The 20,442-nt window shown below is 44.4% G+C and overlaps 3 protein-coding genes across 3 annotated transcripts in view; all 3 read left to right on the forward strand.

The window, feature by feature from the left end:
* The window catches only part of Gclm (glutamate-cysteine ligase modifier subunit), a 262,266-nt gene that overhangs the window by 159,752 nt on the left and 82,072 nt on the right, over positions 1 to 20,442 (forward strand). The gene's annotated exons all lie outside the window — the stretch shown is intronic.
* LOC125620120 (retinal-specific phospholipid-transporting ATPase ABCA4-like) lies at positions 2,806 to 10,635 on the forward strand. Its single transcript, XM_048814419.1, has 6 exons — positions 2,806 to 2,999; positions 3,525 to 3,662; positions 4,801 to 4,994; positions 6,535 to 6,619; positions 9,353 to 9,558; positions 9,916 to 10,635. The coding sequence occupies exons 1-6, from the start codon at positions 2,933 to 2,935 to the stop codon at positions 10,021 to 10,023; spliced, it is 798 nt and encodes a 265-aa protein (XP_048670376.1). The 5' UTR covers positions 2,806 to 2,932; the 3' UTR covers positions 10,024 to 10,635.
* On the forward strand, positions 13,754 to 19,143 carry LOC125620121 (retinal-specific phospholipid-transporting ATPase ABCA4-like). The gene is made up of 4 exons (XM_048814420.1): positions 13,754 to 14,076; positions 14,517 to 14,615; positions 15,517 to 15,703; positions 18,267 to 19,143. Exons 1-4 carry the CDS (start codon positions 13,799 to 13,801, stop codon positions 18,363 to 18,365), a joined length of 663 nt encoding a protein of 220 aa, XP_048670377.1. The 5' UTR covers positions 13,754 to 13,798; the 3' UTR covers positions 18,366 to 19,143.

Raw genomic sequence — 20,442 nt, forward strand, 5'->3', positions numbered from 1 at the left:
GCTTATCTAATTAGCATAAACTAGATACAGCAGTCAACTAATAAGGAATCTCCACACTTAATGGCTCGCTTTTGTTACTTCTCAAACCACTCCCTCTGGCATTTTGCCAGGCACCATCCAGACTTGTTTACCAACTCTAACATTCCCCTGGCAAAATGCCAGGTGTTATTTTTGACTTGTTTACAGACTCTAACACCCCTCTCTCCAGTCTCTTCAGCATCATTATCATCCATGATAGTAATAGTGTTATGGCCCTCGCCATCCCATGCCCCGGGTCTGTAGAGCAAGACTTATTTTTAAGGATTATTCCTTTTCCTGCCAGTTATTAGGTAGGTTTCAATATCAGCATGGGGCCCCCAATAAATGCTGGTCCCAGTTCTAGAGAAAGTACAAAGGACACAGTCTCTACATGGACCTGGGCTAGCAGCCTGGTAACTGAAGGCCAAATCCAGGCAAGACACAGGGCTGTGCATGAACCTCACACTTCTCTAAGTGGCCCAAGTGCCATCTGCTGAGGAGAACACAGCCACCAAGCTTTCCTATGCAGACCTCTCAGGACAACAGCCCATGTGATATGCAGTCTTAAATCCTTGGCTTCTTGCAGAGGCCTAGGAAGGAATAGCAAGTGTACACCCTACACAGGAATGTGCTCTTGGGCTGTTCTGTGTGAATGGAATGTGGGGCTGGTGCCATTATATTTGCTTCTGTTTTCCTCTAGTGGTTGAATGACAGAGATTTCAGCTTCTAAGTGTAAATTCAGATAGCCTGAGATTTTATCAGAACTCAGGAACAGAGCTGGGTGTGGCGGCACTAAATCGTCTGATTTCTTTTCTTATTAATTAATATGGTCAGAGAGCTGGACATATTATTCAGACAGAACCCCAGAACTTCTCCCAGGAAAACACATTACTTCATCAGCTGCAGAAATACAGTTTCCCCTGGGGTTGAAACAGTGTTTATTAAAAATGGTAATGATATTTTTTAGTTTTTCTTAATGCTGGTGCTGTGCTAAATGCATCAGATGTATTAACTCTAATGTACCCAGACCAGGCACCTCAGCACATGGGGGCCATTATTTCCCACTTTACAAAAAAACATGCATCATTGCTTTTAGACTTTTTGTGTTTTGGCTCCAACGATGGTATTTTTGGTGGTGATCTGGCTTCAGTCAATTGATCAACTGGTACAGTGAATGCCTAGATGTGCCAGCTTCTCACCTCATTAAGGCCTTCCTGGTCTTGTAATGGTGACACCTTAGCTTGTCGATATCAACAACTGCTCACCCAGAACGCAGAGCAGCAAGCTATACACCGAAAAACTTTTGTTGAGCTCCTCTGGCACCAGGGACTGAGGGCTGAATTAGAGCTGGGGGAGCTCAAGGCCTGCAAGTAAATGTTCTGAGGCTGAGAATCCCCGAAGTCCACTAGTGCTTTCCAGGGAGCTCCAGGGGATAAGGGGAAGCAGAGGGCCACATTTGCCTTCGTTCTTTGCTCCTCTGCATTAGGGCCTTGATGTACACACTGGTGCTAGTCTCTGTATGGGAAACTTTGGGTCCTGCTGCTAATGATGAACCTGAGTTTGATTCAGAGACATGAGCAGGAGTAACCATGAGAGTCCTCACCCTGGTGAGGACCCCCTCACACTGGCTGCTCTCCCAATGCAAGTTCCTAAGGACCATCTCTTCCACCCCTGCTCCTGCATTCTGCAGGTCCATCTTGACAGGTCTATTGCCGGCGACATCAGGGACTGTGCTCATTGCAGGAAAGGACATTGAAACCAGCCTGGATGCAGTCCGTCAGAGCCTCGGCATGTGTCCACAGCACAATATCCTGTTCCAACAGTAAGAAAAACAGGGGTGAGATGCCTCCATCTCCCATCCTCACTCCCGCCCCAGCACATATGTTCTCTAGAGTCTCGCCCAGGGCGCCTGGTCTGGGTACATGTGGTGATGCTCTTAGCTGATGTCCCCTTTGTTCAAGGTTCTTGTCTGGCTTGCACTGAGAATTGTCCCTCTGAACATGGGACTGTGCCTTTGGTGTTCAGAGTTGAGGTCTCTCCCCTCAGAAGAGTGACACTCTTTTCTTTATGACAGTGGCTGGGCCCCCTGCTCAGCCCTGAAGTATTTCCCATCGGGGATCAAAGAGAGGAGAACCTGGTTCCTTTTCTTCTTCTAAACCAGGGCACTAAGGATTGACTTTCAGAACATTTGGAGCACTCTTTTTTAAATTTTTTTCAATTAAAATATATTTTATTTCTTATCTAAAAATCTATATATTGTTAGATATAGTGTGAAAGCATATAAATAAGTATATATTTAGATATAGTCATATGAAAGAAAGGGAGGGAAGAAGTAAGAAAAGATAGCTAAACAAATAGAAGAAAATAAAAATTACCAGTAATTTCACCATGCAGAGACAACTATGGTTAACACCTGGGTGTATAATTTTCCAAAACATTCTCTTACACATGCATAGACATATATACATTCTTTGAAATTATAAAGAAGAAAAAAACTATGCATATAATTTTGTAACCTGACTTTTTTAGAAATGTGATTGCTTTTTTTAACCTAAGATATGAATATCTTTTCATGTCATTACGTGTTCCTTTATAAATTAATTTGCAATGTTTACATAATATTTCATTATAAGATGAACTATTAAGCCAAGCTCTCTAATAGATACTTAGGCCAGATCTGGTGTATGTTTTGCATTTGTATCAGGAACAATACCTCAGTGAACTTGTAGCATTTTGATTGTTGCATTTTTTTTTTTTGGTCATCTTGAATTATTTCTATAAAAAATAAGTTACTAGCAGTCAATTGCTGAGCCCATTGCTTTCCTTGTTCTGTCCTGGTAGCCTCACAGTGGCTGAGCACATCCTCTTCTATGCCCAGCTGAAAGGCAAGTCCTGGGAGGAGGCCCAGCTGGGGATGGAAGCCATGTTAGAGGATACAGGCCTTCACCACAAGAGGAATGAAGAAGCACAGGATCTTTCAGGTGCTTGGTGTTGGAAGGTGACAGGGCCAAGGATGGCACATCCATTGCTTCTCAGTGCACCTAGGAGTCCAGGGTTGGAGAAACTAGAGGAATTGGGGTGGGAGTGGGGGTGGGGTGCTTGTAACAGGAAAGCACCTAAGAGTTGGAACACTCTGTGAAGCTACTCTGAGAATCTGAGAGCAGCTGCCCTTGGATCATTTGCCACATGGAATTCTGTCTTGCAGTCAGCCTGGACTTTATTTGTTCTGATGTTTATATGTTTGAACTAAAGTGTGAGAAGAGAAGTCTTCCAATGATCAGGTTCTTAGCAGTAAGGGTCTTTTTTGCATTTACAAGGCTTCCCCTCAACTCCAGTAGAGTTCTGAACTCTCTCTAGACCTCTCAGGAGACAGCATCAACCCCTGCCAGATTTAAGGTGCCCCCCATATGCTAGCACCAACCCTGGCCTTTTCTCTTCCTGGGCTTTTTCTCTTCTTTTTTTTCTCTTTATCCTCCCTGTAACCCTCCATCCTCCTGGGCCTCCAGGTGGCATGCAGAGGAAGCTGTCCGTTGCACTTGCTTTTGTGGGAGATGCCAAGGTGGTCATCCTGGATGAGCCCACCTCTGGGGTGGACCCCTACTCCAGACGCTCCATCTGGGACCTGCTCCTGAAGTATCGCTCGGGTAACAGCCACTGCTCAGTGCCTGGTGCTCTCACTGGGGCTTTCCCTGTGGGCCCTGCTCTCTCATCCCTGGTGTTTTGCAGCTGAGTATACTAACAGCCATAACCACACTCAGGTGGGCTTTATCTATGAATTGAAGTATGAGTTAAAACTTCCTGAGATTTTTAATAAATAAAAATGGAGTCACTGGTAGCAGCCTACTTCCCAAAATATTCTAGAAACCTATCTCAACCTCTAGTCCTTCTGTCTGGAACATTGGGTGCAGCTCTAAATGAAATTCCCATCTAGTGAAGGAGACTTGTACAAACAAAAATAAGCTCGCTAGCTGTCAGGTGACCACTGGGAACCAGGTGCCAGGGCAGTGTGCTGGGTATTGGGTGCTGCATAGGGACATGTCTCAGAATGGGACCTGTTCATCCCTGTCCTGGCACCTTCCAAAGGGCTCAAATTCAGAAGAGACAGCAGGCAGGGCTCAGAGTGCCCATTAAGATGACAGTGTGGCTGGGCACGGTGGCACACACCTATAATCCCAGTGACTCAGGAGGTTGAGGCAGGAGGACCATGAGTTCAAAGCCAGCCTCAACAACTTAGTGAAGCCCTAAGGAACTCAGGGAGACCCTGTCTCAATGAAACACAAAAAATCATCTGGGGATGTGGCTCAAGGATTAAGCGCCCTGGGTTTGATCCTCTGTACATGGCGAGTTGGGGATGGGAGACTGTGTTTCAACCCTGTGTGAACTCAAGATCTACCCTCTGTTTGCGTTGTATTTCCACAAGCCATCCTAAAATTCTCATTACTATTTTATTTTAATGACATCATCTCCAATTAAGAAAAGTGTGTTTGTGTGTTTTCTTTACAAAGATTATCAGTGCATTGCTTAATGATCCAGAGAATGTACACATGGAACTTAGATGCCGACTGACAGTAATGAATGTGTCCCATGCATGGTGATTTATTTGAATCAAGCCCTGTGCCTGATGAAGAAATATGTATGTGACAATGCTTTATGGTGTGCAGTTGATATCATTATTATTTCTAATGTCCTGGAGGAATTAGTACCTGTTTTTATTTGTTATCTCCCAATTTTCACCCTGGCCAAGGACTGTCCAATGATTCCCCTGCCCTGACCCCCCTGCAGGCAGAACCATCATCATGTCCACTCACCACATGGACGAGGCAGACCTCCTTGGCGACCGTATTGCCATCATCTCCCAGGGAAGACTCTACTGCTCAGGCACGCCACTCTTCCTGAAGAACTGCTTTGGCAAGGGCTTCTACTTAACCTTGGTTCGCAAGATGAAAAACATCCAGAGTCAAAGAAGTGGCTGTGAGGTACATGTCTTCCTGGGAAGGAGCCCATCCTGGGTGAGAGGGAACACAGGGCGGGGGGCGGCCACTCCAGACATTTCTACCCACTGGAGCCCTAGCTGTCAGAACCAGCTTCTTTGTTTCTGAGACCATTTGCAGGAGATTTTGATAATTACGTCCTGAACCCTCCTACAGAGGTGTGTCTCCCAAAATGAAACAACTAGTTTTAAAAAACTGAAATGATTTCGCACCAATATCCCAACCTGTGGATAGGTGGTTAGATGCAACCTGGAAGCATGTTATCCTGCAAAGTTGAACTGCTTGAAGAGTTATGAGCTGGGGATGTAGCTCAGTGATACAGTACTTGACAAATACGTATAAGGCTTGTGGTTCAATCCCTGGGACTGCCCCACACCTCCCAAAAATAGTAGATGTTTAAAGCTTCCTTTTCAAAAAAAAATTTTTTTAGTTGTATATGAACACAATACCTTTATTTTATTTATTTATTTTTATGTGGTGCTGAAGATCAAACCCAGTGCCTCATACTTGCAAGGCAAGTGCTCTACCCTTAGCCACTACCCCAGCCCTGAAACTTCCTTTTTTAATCCCCAAAATTCACATTTCCTAATTAAACCTGAATTCCAGTAATAAATGAAAGCTAAGGAAACTCTCATTGGGAACTGTAACCTAAAATTGATGAAGCAATCTGGGCATGGTGGCACATGCCTGTAATCCCAGTAGCCCAGAAGGGTGAGGCAGGAGGATTGCAAATTCAAAGCTAGCCTCAGGAATTTGATGAGACCCTGAGCAACTTAACGTGACTCTATCTAAAAATGAAAACATAAAAAAGGACTGGGGATGTGACTCAGTGCTTGAGCACTACTGGTTTCAATCCCTGGTACCATAAATAAATAAATAGATTTGTGAAGGGGAAAAAAATGCATAACCTGCAGAGACCACTTAGCATGTTAGGAGACCTTGATCCAGAAATGGGCTGGGAAGTGTACATACTGTATCATGGGCAAATTACTTTTTTGCTGTTATTTTTCCCACGTGGAAAATGCAACTAATGATCTCTGCTTCTGCTTCTTAGGGATGTAGTGGAGATATATGAGATAATTTATCATGAATGTGCTCTTGAGAACAAACATTGCTCACATTCAAATTGTCACAAGCATTATATTGTAGGATTATTTATGCCTGTGGTTAAAGTGTCTGGCTGCTGTGGGCTTCCTGTCTTGGGTAGATTTCCACAGACCAGTGCATGTCCATGGGGAGGGAGGAACAGAATGTGAGCAGAACCTACAGCTGTCACTTGATTAATGATAAGCCAAAGAGATCCTTTGAGGTTCTGCTTCTCCCTGACTCACACACTCTCCAAGGTAAAATATAGTGGCTACACCCTCAAAATGCTCCAGTGAATTATTAGGTTAAACAGTGCAGGAAAAAACACAATTGGTGGTGAGAAACAAACCAAGCAGGTGGTGACAGCTCTTGGCATCAGAGAGATGCTATTGTTGAAGTGATGTGTACCTTGTCAGTCATTCCTGTCCATCCATTGTAGGGCACCTGCAGCTGTGCATCTAAGGATTTCTCTGTCAAGTGTCCAACCCGCATTGATGAGATAACTCCAGAGCAAGTCTTGGATGGTAAGGGCTGGGGAAGGCTATGTATTTCCATTTTAGTCTAGTGATCATCACCTGGTGTTGCTGGGGGTGTCCTGTCATGTTGTACTAGAATGGGAGCAAAGAGAACATTTGTACTTCTGGAGGGCTGGGAAGGGGGCGTGGGGGCAAAGTCATGCAATTGCTCATCTTTTTATTTTTTAGCTTCTTTCTCCTCTTTCCTCCATTCTCCATGGCATTTAAAAGTCATGCACCACTCTCTCCCTTTAATGAGGAATTCCGTATGTTCACTCTATGCCCTTTCCCATATGCAGCCTCCATTCCTGAGGTCCTCCTACCCAGGCTCCAGGGAATATTCCTTCCTGTCTGGAGAGATCCTCTTGTAAAGGTGCACCTAGCGCCCTCTGGTGGAACCACAATGATGCACAGCTCTTACAGTGAACTTTCACTAAGAGATGGCCTGTATGGATGGTCTCCATGATGCCCCACACTCCTGTTATACTCTAACTCTCCCCTTAGCTTCCCAATTTTCCAGAGATTCTCCCCTTAATGAGGGTGCATTGAAGCTCTCAGGGACTCTCCCTCACCCCCAGAGATTCAGTGGAGGCCATCACTGTATACACAATCCCTCACCTCCTAGGATCTGAGCTCTAATATCCAGAGAACTTGGGACACTGTTTCCATTCTTCACTGATGCTCACCTCCCATGCCTTCCTTGGGAAGTCTCTGCAAATGGAATATCACATACCCTAAAATCCTAAGTAGAAGCAAAATTAAATTTAATGTACTATCCCAGGTTAATGAAGTTTCCTATTTAGCATATTTTTTTTCTAAACCTACAGAATTTACTAAGTGAAATCTGATGAGACAAGAAAGCCAGACAATTCTTATATACTATGTTTATAACTTGAGGGGAAATACCCAGAGTTCCACTGCTAATATTTACTCCCCACACTCTGCACTGACAGAGCCTGGGATGAACAGAAAACATCTGTTTAGGGTGATGTCACTGTTCCTCATGCCTTGCCTGCCTTGCTGAGTGTATCCCAGCTTTCTGAAGCTTCCTCCTCAGAATCCTGGTCAAGAATTTGATTTTATTTTAATTAATACTAATATTTTTAGTTACTGTGGACCACCAAAAATCCAAGTTGGAAACTAGGGCCTATCTGGCTAGGATGATGTATTTAATTGTTATTTTATTTCCCAGTAAAGGCTTTCTTTGACTAGAATAGGGATTCTTTGAATTGTAGGAAGTGCTGTAAGAAGTTGTGCCCGAAATAAGGGAGGGGAGATACTTTTAATCCCCAGGTAGCTCCTTGGATGGCTCCCCTGCCACCCACATACCCCCTCATGGACCTCGCAGCCAGAGCTGAGAGCACTGCTGGCTGGTAGGGCTCCCTCTGAAAGGCTGGCACATGGTTCCTGGGAATCCAGTGACTTCAGGTTCCATTTCCTTCCTAAGAGAACACTGAGCATGACCCCACAGAGCCACTAGGGCAGAGCAGCTTCCTTATGTAAAGAACTACCCAGCCTCTGTCTGAAATGACCCGAGAACCAAAGATGACCAAGTCCGATTTGCAAATTTGACATAAAATAAAACTTTCAATCCAGCTAGGCAGAAACATTTTGATTGAAAGCCGTGAAAGTCCTCCAAAAAGGTCTCTTTAAAACAAAGAAAGAAAAGAATCCCCTGGAGACCCTGAATCTCTAAGAGAACTGCTTTCTAAAGAGTCACGTTCTGAGTTGCCAAAATCCCTTTTCCTTTGACCTGCCTATCAATGTGCTGGGGAACTGTCTCTTCGGGTGCATGCTTTGAAGTTACTTAAATTTAGTTTTTAATTTTAAAGTAACATATGCTTGTGCAAAAAAAAAAAATCAATTCCAACTGTACAAGGGCATCAAGTAAATTCTCAATGACATTTGCCCACAGTCTCTGCTACACATTGCACATCCCACTCCACCCCAGCCTCTCTCCGTGGCTTCTCAGCTTCCTGAAATTCCTGAGAGCTGGGTGTTAAGTTTTGTTTTGTTTGAAGAGGCATGTGCAGTCCCAAGGGAAATGATGCAGCCCTCCAAGGAGTTAGGTCAGGCAGGGGTGTGTAATTTAGGAAGGGGGCTTCTCACTCATTTTGGTCACCTGTTCTAGACATGTATCTTGGATAAGTCCCCTATAGCTAGCTTGTGTCCTACCAGGAAAATGGAAGCAACTTTGACTTAACTCTTACATTTTCAGTGAAATGGAATGAGCAAAGAGCTTTCTTCCCTGAGATGATGTCCTGATCGCTATAGCAGCTAACAGTCACCTGGTGGAGTGGTGGTGGGGATGCCACTCCAAGTACTTTATGTGTATTATCTCATGTAATCCTCACAACAAAGTGGATACTGTTATTTCTCCCTTTTCACAGATGATAAAATTAGGATAGGACCTCTCCAATATAACACAGCTTGAGGTGACAGAACATTTGATAGAACAAAGGAGGAAACTGGCACAGGGACATTGCATGACCTCCCAGAGGCTGCATGGCTAGTCAGTGGGGAACAGGCTCACTTCCAGCTCCTTTCTCCTCTCAGAGGTCACTGCAGGCCAACTAGCTCAAAACAGACTTGATGAGTGTCAGTCCTCTGAAAGAGTCGCTACTGAGTCACCAAATGCCCCTTTCTCAAATGGGAGGTGGAAGAAAATGGAATACCTCACAGTCTCACAGTCTTCTGGGTTCTGGAGAATAGAGTTGACCTCAATCTTTTTTCTTGTGCTAGGGGATGTGAACGAGCTGATGGATGTGGTTTGCCACCATGTTCCAGAGGCAAAGCTGGTGGAATGCATTGGTCAGGAACTCATCTTCCTACTTCCAAATAAGAATTTCAAGCAGAGAGCATTCGCCAGCCTTTTCAGGGAGCTGGAGGAGACGCTGGCCGACCTGGGGCTCAGCAGTTTTGGCATTTCTGACACTCCCCTGGAAGAGGTAACACAGATATTCCAGCTGGCTTCTGTCAGGTACCAGAAGAGGCAGTTCTCTGTGAAAGTCTAACACTATAGTGAAGTTTTATAGAAATAAAAAGGCATAATTCCCCACCCAAGCATGGCAATTATCCTCATTTTTGGCTTACTTCCTCCTGCTTCTGTCCTCATGCATACATATTTTACGTAGTTGTGCTCACTGTATGCTTGCATTTTTGCATTTGTAGGAGATTATGTTCTTGAATGAAGACCATATTGCATTTTTTTCCCATTATGAAGCAATACCTGACAAAATGGACCCTGGTTAGATTTTTCTGAGAGTAGGAATGCCTACCAAATTCTCTCTTTTATTTCTTGACAGATTTTTCTGAAGGTCACAGAAGATTCTGATTCAGGACCTCTGTTTGCTGGTATGGTATTGGGGTATGTGGCTTGCCACTCTCTTCCCCACACCCAGACTCTGTCTTGAAAGTCTAAAGGAAAAGTCACAAAACAGCCACACATGCAAATTCTCCTCTATAGTGTTTGACCCCCAAATAACAGGCATTTTGTATTCTTGGTGACTTGAGATAACAAAGGAATGAGAGACTGAATTAGGCCTGGGTAGGAACATTCCAGATGAATCGGGGTTCTCATGGAGGTCAGATTGTTACTTTCTCTCCAGACTTATTCTACATCCTCAGCCTCTTGTTCTGCCATGTGGCCATTCTCATCTCTCATCCACCAGGTCTCTGATCCATTCTTGTTGCATGAGTGACAGCTAGCAAAGTCCTTTGAGATAATGGTGACTGTTAATACAACCCAGATGCCAGCTAGATTCCTCTGGTTCCTGAGAGATAAAGACAAAATCACTGCAAACCCTCAGTTGGTGGCATATGGACTTTGAATATGTGAGGACCAAAATTCCTGTGAATTCTGGGATACCCTTCCACATGTGTAAGGCTGGAATCCTTTCATGATTTTTAACCAAACCCAGAGATCACAAGAGGCATTGTGGGTGGAGTAGGCTCTACTGCAGAGAAAGATGGAGAGATGGAAGTGCAGGGGAGGTGACTCATCTGCCCCACCTGTGATAGAACAAGAAGCATCCACCTGGGCTTTTAGAGCTCTCTTGCTAGGCCCCGTCTCCTGTTCACAGGCAAAGATGGGCAGCAATTCTCCTTTGCTGCCTTGGGCTCCTGAGACTACCTGTGCCACTGCTTATCTTCTCCTACCCAGTGTGGCACATCATGGTGTTTTCCCATGCAGAGTTTTTTCCCTGTAGGAGTTCTGGTACCAGTTTGTATGATAATATGGTTTTCAACTTACTTCTAAGTGATCCCAAGTGTTTATCCTAGTTTTGCCTAGAACTATGACCACACGTACCAGGCCAAGATGGTCATCATGACACAGTGTGTGGGGAGGGGCTGTCCTATGGGGAGGAGAAGAGCAGCTCACCAGGTTTTCTTTGAGCCTTGTGGATACAGAAATTGATACAATTTATCCCAAAACAAAGACTTACATTAACCAAGATCAGAATGCAAATATGCTAATTTTTGTTAAAAGTCATGCAGAGTTGAGAAGTTAGGGCCATTTATCTACACAGAATACTCCTCTTCAATAATTATTCTATTTGAAAACTGTTTGGTCAGTAGAGACTAGAATATTTCAAAGAGACAGTCAAGGGTATAGGTTAAGAGTGAAGCAGGCCAAACATCAAACCTGAGCTCCATAATTTGCTAACTGAGTAGTTTTGGGTAAGTTCTTAGCCTCTTTGTACCTAACTTTCCCCATCTGCAAAATGAGGATAATACTAGCACCTATCCTTTAGAGTAGTAGAGAGAATTAAATGAGATAATGCATGTCAAGTCTTAGCACCACATGTGATCTCTAATCAAGATAGCGACACTCTCATGTCAGCATCTGCAAGTCACCTCTTACCTCAGACTCAAGTCACTCTTTATACTTGACAAGCACCTAATATCCACTGTGTTATTTGATTATTATCACAATCTCCTGAGGCAGGTAGGGCAGGGAAGCTGAGCTCACAGAGGTTGGGTGACTTTCCTAGAAACACACAGGCTTCTGGGTCTTACTCTCAAAGCTAGAATCCTCAGTTCTCTATTCTCACTAGCTGCCCCCTTACACACACACTTTTCAGATGGCAAAGTACATTTGTTTTAGATTAGCTCAGTTTTAGAAAATGACATTTTCTGATCTTGTCCCCAAAGTCTGAAGTAACCCAAAACACCAAAAGGTCAGTGCCATTTCTGAAAGAGTAGTTCAGAGCCAGAGACTACTGGAGAGCAACAGAAACCAGCTGAACAGGTCCAGAGCCCTTCAGCTCTGGTGGGGGGCAGGGGGGCGGGCATGGGGGATAGTAGGCTCCAGTCTGGTTGGGGCCATCAGAGGACTGAGATGAGTCAGGCAGCAAAGGGGAGAAGCAACAAGGATCCCACCCCTGCAGAGATCAAATCTGGGGAGCCCAGGTCAGGAAGAGGAGGATGCAGAACTGAGACTCTGATGCCTGGAGGTCAGTGAACCTACAGAACTTCCCCCACCTCTCTACGTGTAAGGGCTGGGGCTTCTTGTCACTAGGGCTGTCACATCCCAGGCCTGGTACTTCATAGGTCCCCCGTGAATGTTAGGCAAATGGATGACTGAGCTTATCCAACTATCTACAATTGCCCTTGTCCTGGAGAACTTGAGGCTATTAAGAAAGTAGCTGGGGACCAAACAGTGGTCCTATAGACTCTCCATGTCCACAACAGATGTTTTGCAAACAAATAGCAATTAGTCACTATGAACTATAAAGTAAATGGCAACTTGCATGGTTTATAAAGCATAGTTACATGTGTTATCTCATTTAATCTTCAAAGCAATTTTATGACATGTTCTCATTTTCATTTCACAAATGAGAAAATAGATTCATACAGATTGAGTCACTTCCCCAAATGTATGCATCTTGTAAGAATCAGGATCACCCCCAGATCTGCTAACTCCTACTTCACTGGTTTCTCTACTTCTCAGTGCCCTCTAAAAATTCAGAAAGAACGAAGTTGACTGTAATTTAATTTTTAAGTACACTTAAAATATATTCCCTAAGTGAATGTATTTTGTTGTTTAAAAATTTAAATACCCAAAAGGCTGAAATTCTCCTCCTCACGCACCCCCATCTGACCCAGTGGTACCAGTGGTACCTCTGTTGACATGGTATGCATTCTTTTAGACAATAGTTATGTGTGCATATACTTAAGATGTCATGAACTTTCTAACATAAACATGAACTTATTACACAGATCATTCTGCACCTTATTTTTTTTTGTACTAAGTTGTTTTAGATCTCTATGTCAGTGTATTCAGAGATATTTTCTTCTCTTTAATGATAAAAGAGAATTTTCAAGCAATTTCAGGTAATTTTACCTGTTCAGAATCTACACTGTAAATGGATTTTTAAAGAGATTTTTAATCTGCCTGGTCTGGTATTTTGTTGCTGATCTAGAATGAAGGGGAAATCAATGTTGCAAGAAAAATGGCACATGAGGTCCAGATCTTGTCTGGCTTTCCAAATTAATAATTTGATCTCCCAAACAGATGGCACTCAGACGAAAAGAGAACATGCCAGCATGCGACATCCCTGTTTGGTTCCTAATGAGAAGGCCCAGCAGGCTGCCCAGAGCTCCAGCACCTGCTCCCCAGTGCAGCCTCCCCTGGAGCCACAAGACAGGGGCACAGTACTCAACACTGGTCTGCGGCTAGTCCTCCAGCACGTGCAGGCGCTGCTAATCAAGCGGTTCCACCACGCCACTCGCAGCCGCAAGGACTTCCTGGCTCAGGTATTCCCAAGGGCTTCTTCGGCTGTGCTCTTTCACTCTGCCCAGGACCCAACAGGCCCGTGGGTACAAACACAGCCCGCAGCACCCTCTTTACATCCTGCCTACTTCACTTTCTCCCTGCCAAACCTTTCTTTTGATTCAGAGCCATAAAAGCCTTCTTTATGAGAACTGAACCTCCCTCATCAAAGAAAATGAAATAGCAGTGAATATGCTAATATTGCTCTTCTTTATTACAGAGAAAGGCAAAGTCATGTTTTCACTCCTTTTTACAGTGACACTATATATGTGCAGGTCATTCTCCTCATTTTTCTCTTTCTGTTTTTCATTCAGAAAAAGAAATTCTGCTTCAAAGAATGGGAAGTCATGTGATTTGCTCTTTGAGTTGACCTTTAGCCTCTGGTTGAGCATTGCCTATATTCAGATTCTTTGATGGCCACAAGAACATTCTGTTTTCTTTTACATATCCTGTCTTTGTACACCCTGTTTGTTCCCCCAGAATCCCATCTTCCATTAGGATCTGACCATGAGGCTGTGTTTATATCTCTATACCACAGCCGTGTGTCCATGTGTATTCTCCCACAGATGGTGCTCCCAGCCACTTTTGTGTTCTTGGCTCTGGTGCTTTCCATCATTGTACCTCCTTTTGGTGAATACCCTGCCTTGACCCTCCACCCCTGGATATATGGGCAGCAGTATACCTTCTTCAGGTACACAAACTTGTTCCCAGAGGTCACCATTATCCTCCATAGTGTGGAGCTCCTAGGCTACATGCTGCCTGGAAGGGCTCTGACTTCCTCACTTCCCTGAGATCTCCACCAATACAGCAGGGGTCCTTGGGTTTCCCTCAGAAAAAAAGTTAATGTACTGCCATTGCCTAGAAACAGAGAGTAAGAAAAGAGAATGCAAAGTGGGGAAAGTGAGCAGAGGAGCCATCTTTTTGAGGTGTAGATGGTCTTCCAGGTTTATTCATGCAGCCCACCCCATTCCCAGGAGACCTACAACCATCCCTAGGCAGCATTCAGAGCTTTATGAACATGCCTGGCATGTAGTAGCCATTCCCTAAATGCTTTGAATTGGATGTGGGCTGCTTTTGTCCACTCCGTCACAGTCACGTGACCACCAGGTAAGCCTCTCTCACTCTGTCTAGCATGGATGAGCCTGGCAACAAGCACCTTGAGATACTGGCAGACGTCCTCCTGAACAAGCCAGGTTTTGGCAACCGCTGCCTGAAGGAAGAGTGGCTTCTGTGAGTTCCTTTGCCCCCTTGTCCTGACACCATATCTCCCCTGGGAGCCTGGCAGTAGGGTCTGGGTTGGCAGGGATGGGAGGGACACCCTCCGCCCTGCTCCGTATTTTGTGGACCACTTCCCTGTTTTAGACCAGTGCTTACCCAGCCTCTTCTTTAGCACTGTGTGCAAGGGCAGTCACTACCTCCCAGGTAGCTCCTGCAACATTGGAAAGCTCTGTATTTCTCAATATAAAAATTCCGTATTGAGTTGATATATGAGTCCCCTTAATTTATTTGAAAGGCCTCCTGAGCAGGGGCAGGAGGGAGATGGAGTATATGCTGTTGTATAATTGAACCCTAACTGGCATTAATGACTTCTATGGCCAGCTCTCAATTATTGTTTTAAGTATAGAGAAGGGAGTTGTAGGGGTGAGTTGAAATTCACCAGAAATCCTAAAGGTTCAAATGTAATTTTTTTGTGTGTGTGGGGTGGGAGGAGGGGACTGGGGATTGAACTTAGGGACATTCAACCTCTGAGCCACATCCCCAGCCCCACTTTGTATTTTACTTAGAGACAAGGTCTCACTGAGTTGCTTAGTATCTCACCGTTGCTGAGGCTGGCTTTGAACTCCCAATCCTCCTATCTCAGCCTCCCTAGCCTCTGGGATTACAGACGTGTGCCACCGTGCCCAGCTGGTTCAATGTAATTTTAATTTCTTCTCTTATTTAGTCTTTTTCAAAGCTTCAATAAGGAAAATTCCTCTTTAATTTGTTCCATCTCTCAATAGCTAGAGAAAATGCATGGCTCAGAGGAGTTGAAAGGCTGGAAAGGAGAGGGTTGGGCACTATTTCTCCTTTCTAGGGATTTTTAAATTAACCTTTGAAACTGATTGTGGAATATCTTCTTGCTTTCCATGAGGGAGTACCCGTGTGGCAATTCAACCCCCTGGAAGACTCCCTCAGTGTCCCCGAACATCACCCACCTGTTCCAGAAGCAAAAATGGACACCAGCCAACCCCTCACCCTCCTGCCAGTGCAGCACCAGAGAGAAGCTCACCATGCTACCTGAGTGCCCCGAGGGTGCCGGGGGGCTCCCACCCCCACAGGTACCCAGCACGGGAAGCCAGGGTCCCATCTGCCTGCAGTCCCAGGGATGGGGGTTGCTTATTACCTCCTGAGCTTCTATCCAAATAACATTTCAAACTGTTAAGTGAGCAAGGCTAGATCAGGGGGCTAAGCCTGCATCCCTGTGTCCTTCAGAGGTCTTTCCCAGATGAACTTATCACTATGCCACCCAGAGGAAGTCACTAACCCAAAGCTTCATTTCCTACCAAACACCTCCTATTCAGTCCAGTATGGCCTCCTAGCTGTCTCGCAGAGAATGACCTTGGACAGCCCCTCTCGTGATTTATCAAAAATGAACAATCCTCAAAGAGGCAGTGTGGTACAGTGGGAAGAGCACAGGCATGAGGGTGAGGGAGGTCTGGATTCATTACATGGCCTCTCAGAACCTTCATTTTTCTCACCTAGAAATGCAGGAAAACTGTACTTATTTTGCAGTATTATTATGAAGATTGAATGAAATAATGTGGATAAAGAATTACTTAGAATTAGGTTCAGCTCAAGTGATGAAAACCCCAAACTAACAGTGGGTGAAACAAGGCACAACTCTTGCCTGTCCCATGTGCACATTCATGTGGGTGGCACATGATGTTCTGCTGCTCATCTATGCCAAGTAGGCCACCATAATCCTGGGCAAAATGGCACTCTACTTTCCAGATAGCGGAATAGAAGAAGGGATAAAGAAAAAGGGGGCAAAATGTGCAAATGTGTGCAAGGAAAACTTCAGAAGCTGCCACATAACATCTTCATTTACATGTCACTGGGAAGAACCCAGCAGCCAGGGAGACTGGGGCTAGAGGCTTTGTTCTGGATGGTTCATTCCCAATGAGAAAGGATGGAGCACTCCCACCTCAGGACCCAGCAGCAGCAGTGAAAGAATGTTAGAGAAGGAAGGGTCCTGAGGTGGGAATGCTCTTCCCTAACTTCTAGTGTACATGGAGATAAAGTAGGAGTGTTTTATTTGACATACTTTTTAGAAAACAATAATTATCATAAATCATCCCATGCATCAGCAATTGTTCCAACCTGGATTCCACCAGGGAAGCTTAGCATTTCCCCTGGATACCATCGACTGCAGAGAAGCAGCCAGTAGAGTGGCAAGAGCCAGGACTATAGTCAGACAGATATGGGTTCCAATCCTAGGCCAACCACCTACACATTCTGCAACCCAGTGCATATTAGCCCACCTTCTGAACCTTGGTTTCTCTGTCTATAAATTAAGAATTCTTCTTTCATAACAGTGTCAGGGTTAAGTGAGATCATGTATGTAGAGCACTTAACATGGTGCCTGGCACTCGGCAAGCATCCAGTAGGTGCTAGTTCTCCATCAGAGAGTGGAAAGTGAAGAAAGTGAACCAAGGAGGGAAAGTCAAATGGGAACGGCAAGGGGGAGATGAAAGTGAAGAAAAAAAATGAAAGAATGGTGCATAATGATGGTGGTTTAATGCCCCCCAACCCCCACACCTGCTCACCCTAGGTCACACCCTGGATAGAATGAATGCTGTTGCCCAAGGCTCGTGACCAGCCTACCAAGTTGGTTAGCACAATAAACTCTATACTATGCATACCTGAATATGAAGTATTATTGCCACCTGGAGGCCAAGCTTGTGCATTTTTGAATTCTCCAAAAATTTTAAATTAACTAACTAGCTTATAGTCCTAGATGTATTTTCAAAGTCATTTGTAAATTATAAGGCACTATTCCAATTCTTTCATTCATGTCACAAATTTATTGTGTGACAGCTGTGTGTCAGAGGCTACTCTGAAAACTGGGAACATAATAGCCAACAAATCAGAGGAAGCCCCTGTTCTCCCTGAAGTGATATCATACCAAGGAAAACAGAAAAAGTAAATAGTCCATCAGAAAGGAAGTCTCAGGCAGAGATGAGCACTATGAAGCGAACACAAGCCTATGTGGTGGTGAGAACTCAAATGTGGACTGAAAGTGAGCTGTGTGCAGTTCTGCAGGGAGACTTTGCAGGCAGAGTGAACCACCAAGTGCAGAGCCATAACAGGAGGGAGAGGTGCCCCCAAAGAATGGGTGGAAAAGGGAGGGTGGCAGGTGAGTTCAGAGAGGGGGCAGGGCCAGATTACAGGGGGCCATAGGGCCTTGACAATGAGATTGGGTTGGACCTTAGGGTTTATTGGCGAGTGATAAGCAAGGTGGCTAAAGTGTGTGACTTGTATTTTGATCGGGAAGCTGAGTGGAGAATGGAACATGGAAGACCAAGGATGGAGACAGAATGGAAGTTTCCGTGTAGACCTAGGTGAGGTCTAGATGGTAGCTTGGACTAGGGTGCCAAGATTGGAGCTGGAGAGATGCAGATGGCTTAAGCCATCCTATCCTGTCAATGGTTTGGAGGAAAAGAAGAGGAATCAAAGGTGATTACCCCATGATTGATATGGAAACTAGGATAGCTTCAGTGCTTTATCTAATATTTTCCTTAGCATCTGAATCCATAAATAATTTTTGGAGAACAACAGCAGTTTCACAAATTTTTAAGATCTCAAATTCCAAAGTGATTAATGTTAGTCTCATTGCCTCAGAGAATACAGCGCAGCACTGAAATCCTACAAAACCTTACAAACAGGAACATTTCCGACTACTTGGTAAAAACGTATCCAGCTCTTATAAGAAACAGGTAAGAAGAGACCTTTGATTCTTATCATCCCTGGGCCCCTATAGACAATATTGACTAGGGACAGAACACTTTACCTATAACCATGGCAGTGAAATGTTTTCTGATTTCTAATATGAGGGCCTCATCCATGAGAAAAAGCAACTGAAATATATACAAGCAAAATACCATGTGAGATTCATTTCATTTTGCATTTTTATATTTAGAGCAAACAAAGTTTAACCCAGGCACTATTAAAAATATTACCAGAAACACAGAATTTATTAAGTTATGCAGCCTTGTATTTTAACTGGTTAACAGAGAAAAGTTTGGAGAGGGGAGTGTAAGTCAAGAGGTAGAAGAAGAAAAGAGAAGCAGGAAGGAAAAGTAAGAGGCAAAAGGAGAAAGGACAACCTTAGGTCCAAAGTGATAGTGCCCCTGGAGAGGGGTGACCAGGTTAACTACAGTGGCCATACTCCAACTCTAGGTTATCATCTGTTATCACTGCCCTTGAAAACGCCCATGAACCCTTCAGTACGTATCTAGTTCTCTCAGCTCTGCAGCTGTTCTTACCATGCCCCACCTCTGGGACGGAAGGCCTTCAGCATCCCCTATCAGAGCCAACGGCTTGACAAGAGATCCTAAGGAACTGTGAGCCAGTCCCCACACATCTGGACTGTAAAATAAAACATAGCATCTAATTTTAGTAGTATTTTCAGTTGGTTTCCCAACCAGAGCCCTGAACTAGGGACAATTACACTCAAATGATAGAACACACCACAGATGGTGAAAGCAGCTGCTGGGAGGGCAGGCCAAGCCAACAGTTAGCAAAATGAATGCCATCCAAGCCCAGAAATAACAGCAGTGTGCACAGAGTTGATTCAGTAATGCAGTAAGCAGCAGCCACTCTCCTCAGCACATTTGCAATATGGGATTTTAGATTTTTTTTTTTTTTTTACTCACTGATTGATGACAGTGAAAAAGGGCCTGAACTCTGAGGTCTAGGGTTGGTGTCTGCCTGTTTCCCATCTTGTCAGTTTTCCTCTGATTGTCGGAAGTCAGGGTCTTACCTCTGAGTGAGGAAAGTCAGAATTTCCCCCAAGTGTGCAGGGGATCTCGTTTGTACAGGTAAAACAGTAAGGGCTATAGCCCTCACTCCACACTGGCATGGTCATTGCCATGTTTTCTGGGTCTACACTGGGTACACCAGCCTGACATGTGAGCTGATTATGTGTCCATTTGGAAAGTCCAGCATGCTAGGGGACTGGGGGATCCAGTGGCGAAAAACATTAGTCCTTTCTCTGTGTGTTTCCAGACTTGGCCTCCAGGCTGGGTGGCTTCCACACTGGATATCAGAAATTGCTAAAATGGTCCTAAAGACTGAAACATCCCAATGATTATTTGGGAAGGAAAATTAATACTGTCATACTTATGATAGTTATTGCTTGATTTTTATTTTGGCTTTCAGCTTAAAGAGCAAATTCTGGGTCAACGAACAGAGGTAAGAGACTGTTATAAGAAATACAATCTCAGATTATAAGCCTGAACTTCCCTTGGTCTATTCATTTTAGGTCTTAGAGGGTCTAGTCCAGCCCTAGAATTCACCCCATTCCTGAACCATCCTAGAGGCTCATGTGGTTCCAGAGACTTGGAGAATCTTCAAGGAGTACTTAGGAGTGAGCTGTCACTCCCTCAGGGACTAGGCCTCTGGAATGGGTGCAAGGGTGATGTTGACTACCTTTCCTGGGTAGCTTCTAGACTATAAAGTGAAATTCAACTTTTAGAAATTCCACTAGAGGGAACTGGAATACCTCCACTGAAGCAGAAAGTGGGAGTGAAGGGGCAATTTTAGATCCTGAGAAATAAGGATTTCCTCCTCTGCTTTGCTTTACCAGGGAATTTATTTTGTTCTGTCAAATTTGGCTTTTATCCTGAATTGAAGACTTTTTTTTTTTTTGGAGTAGAAGGTACTAGGGATTGAACTCAGGGGCACTCGACCACTGAGCCACATTCTTAGGTGTATTCTGTATTTTATTAGACAGGGTCTCACTGAGTTGCTTAGCACCTCACTAAATTGCTGAGGCTGGCTTTGAACTCACAATCCT

The sequence above is a fragment of the Marmota marmota genome, unplaced genomic scaffold (assembly GCF_001458135.2).
Source record: "Marmota marmota marmota unplaced genomic scaffold, marMar, whole genome shotgun sequence".
NCBI classification, from domain to species: Eukaryota; Metazoa; Chordata; class Mammalia; order Rodentia; family Sciuridae; genus Marmota; species Marmota marmota.

Coding starts and splice junctions, on each gene's coding strand:
- LOC125620121 (XM_048814420.1), top strand. CDS start 13,799: ATGGCCACAAGAACATTCTGTTTTCTTTTACATATCCTGTCTTTGTAC. Junction 14,616..15,516: donor CTGAAGGAAGAGTGGCTTCT/GTGAGTTCCTTT, acceptor GCTTTCCATGAG/GGAGTACCCGTGTGGCAATT. Junction 15,704..18,266: donor GGGGGCTCCCACCCCCACAG/GTACCCAGCACG, acceptor TCATTGCCTCAG/AGAATACAGCGCAGCACTGA.
- LOC125620120 (XM_048814419.1), top strand. CDS start 2,933: ATGGAAGCCATGTTAGAGGATACAGGCCTTCACCACAAGAGGAATGAA. Junction 4,995..6,534: donor GTCAAAGAAGTGGCTGTGAG/GTACATGTCTTC, acceptor CATCCATTGTAG/GGCACCTGCAGCTGTGCATC. Junction 6,620..9,352: donor TCCAGAGCAAGTCTTGGATG/GTAAGGGCTGGG, acceptor TTCTTGTGCTAG/GGGATGTGAACGAGCTGATG.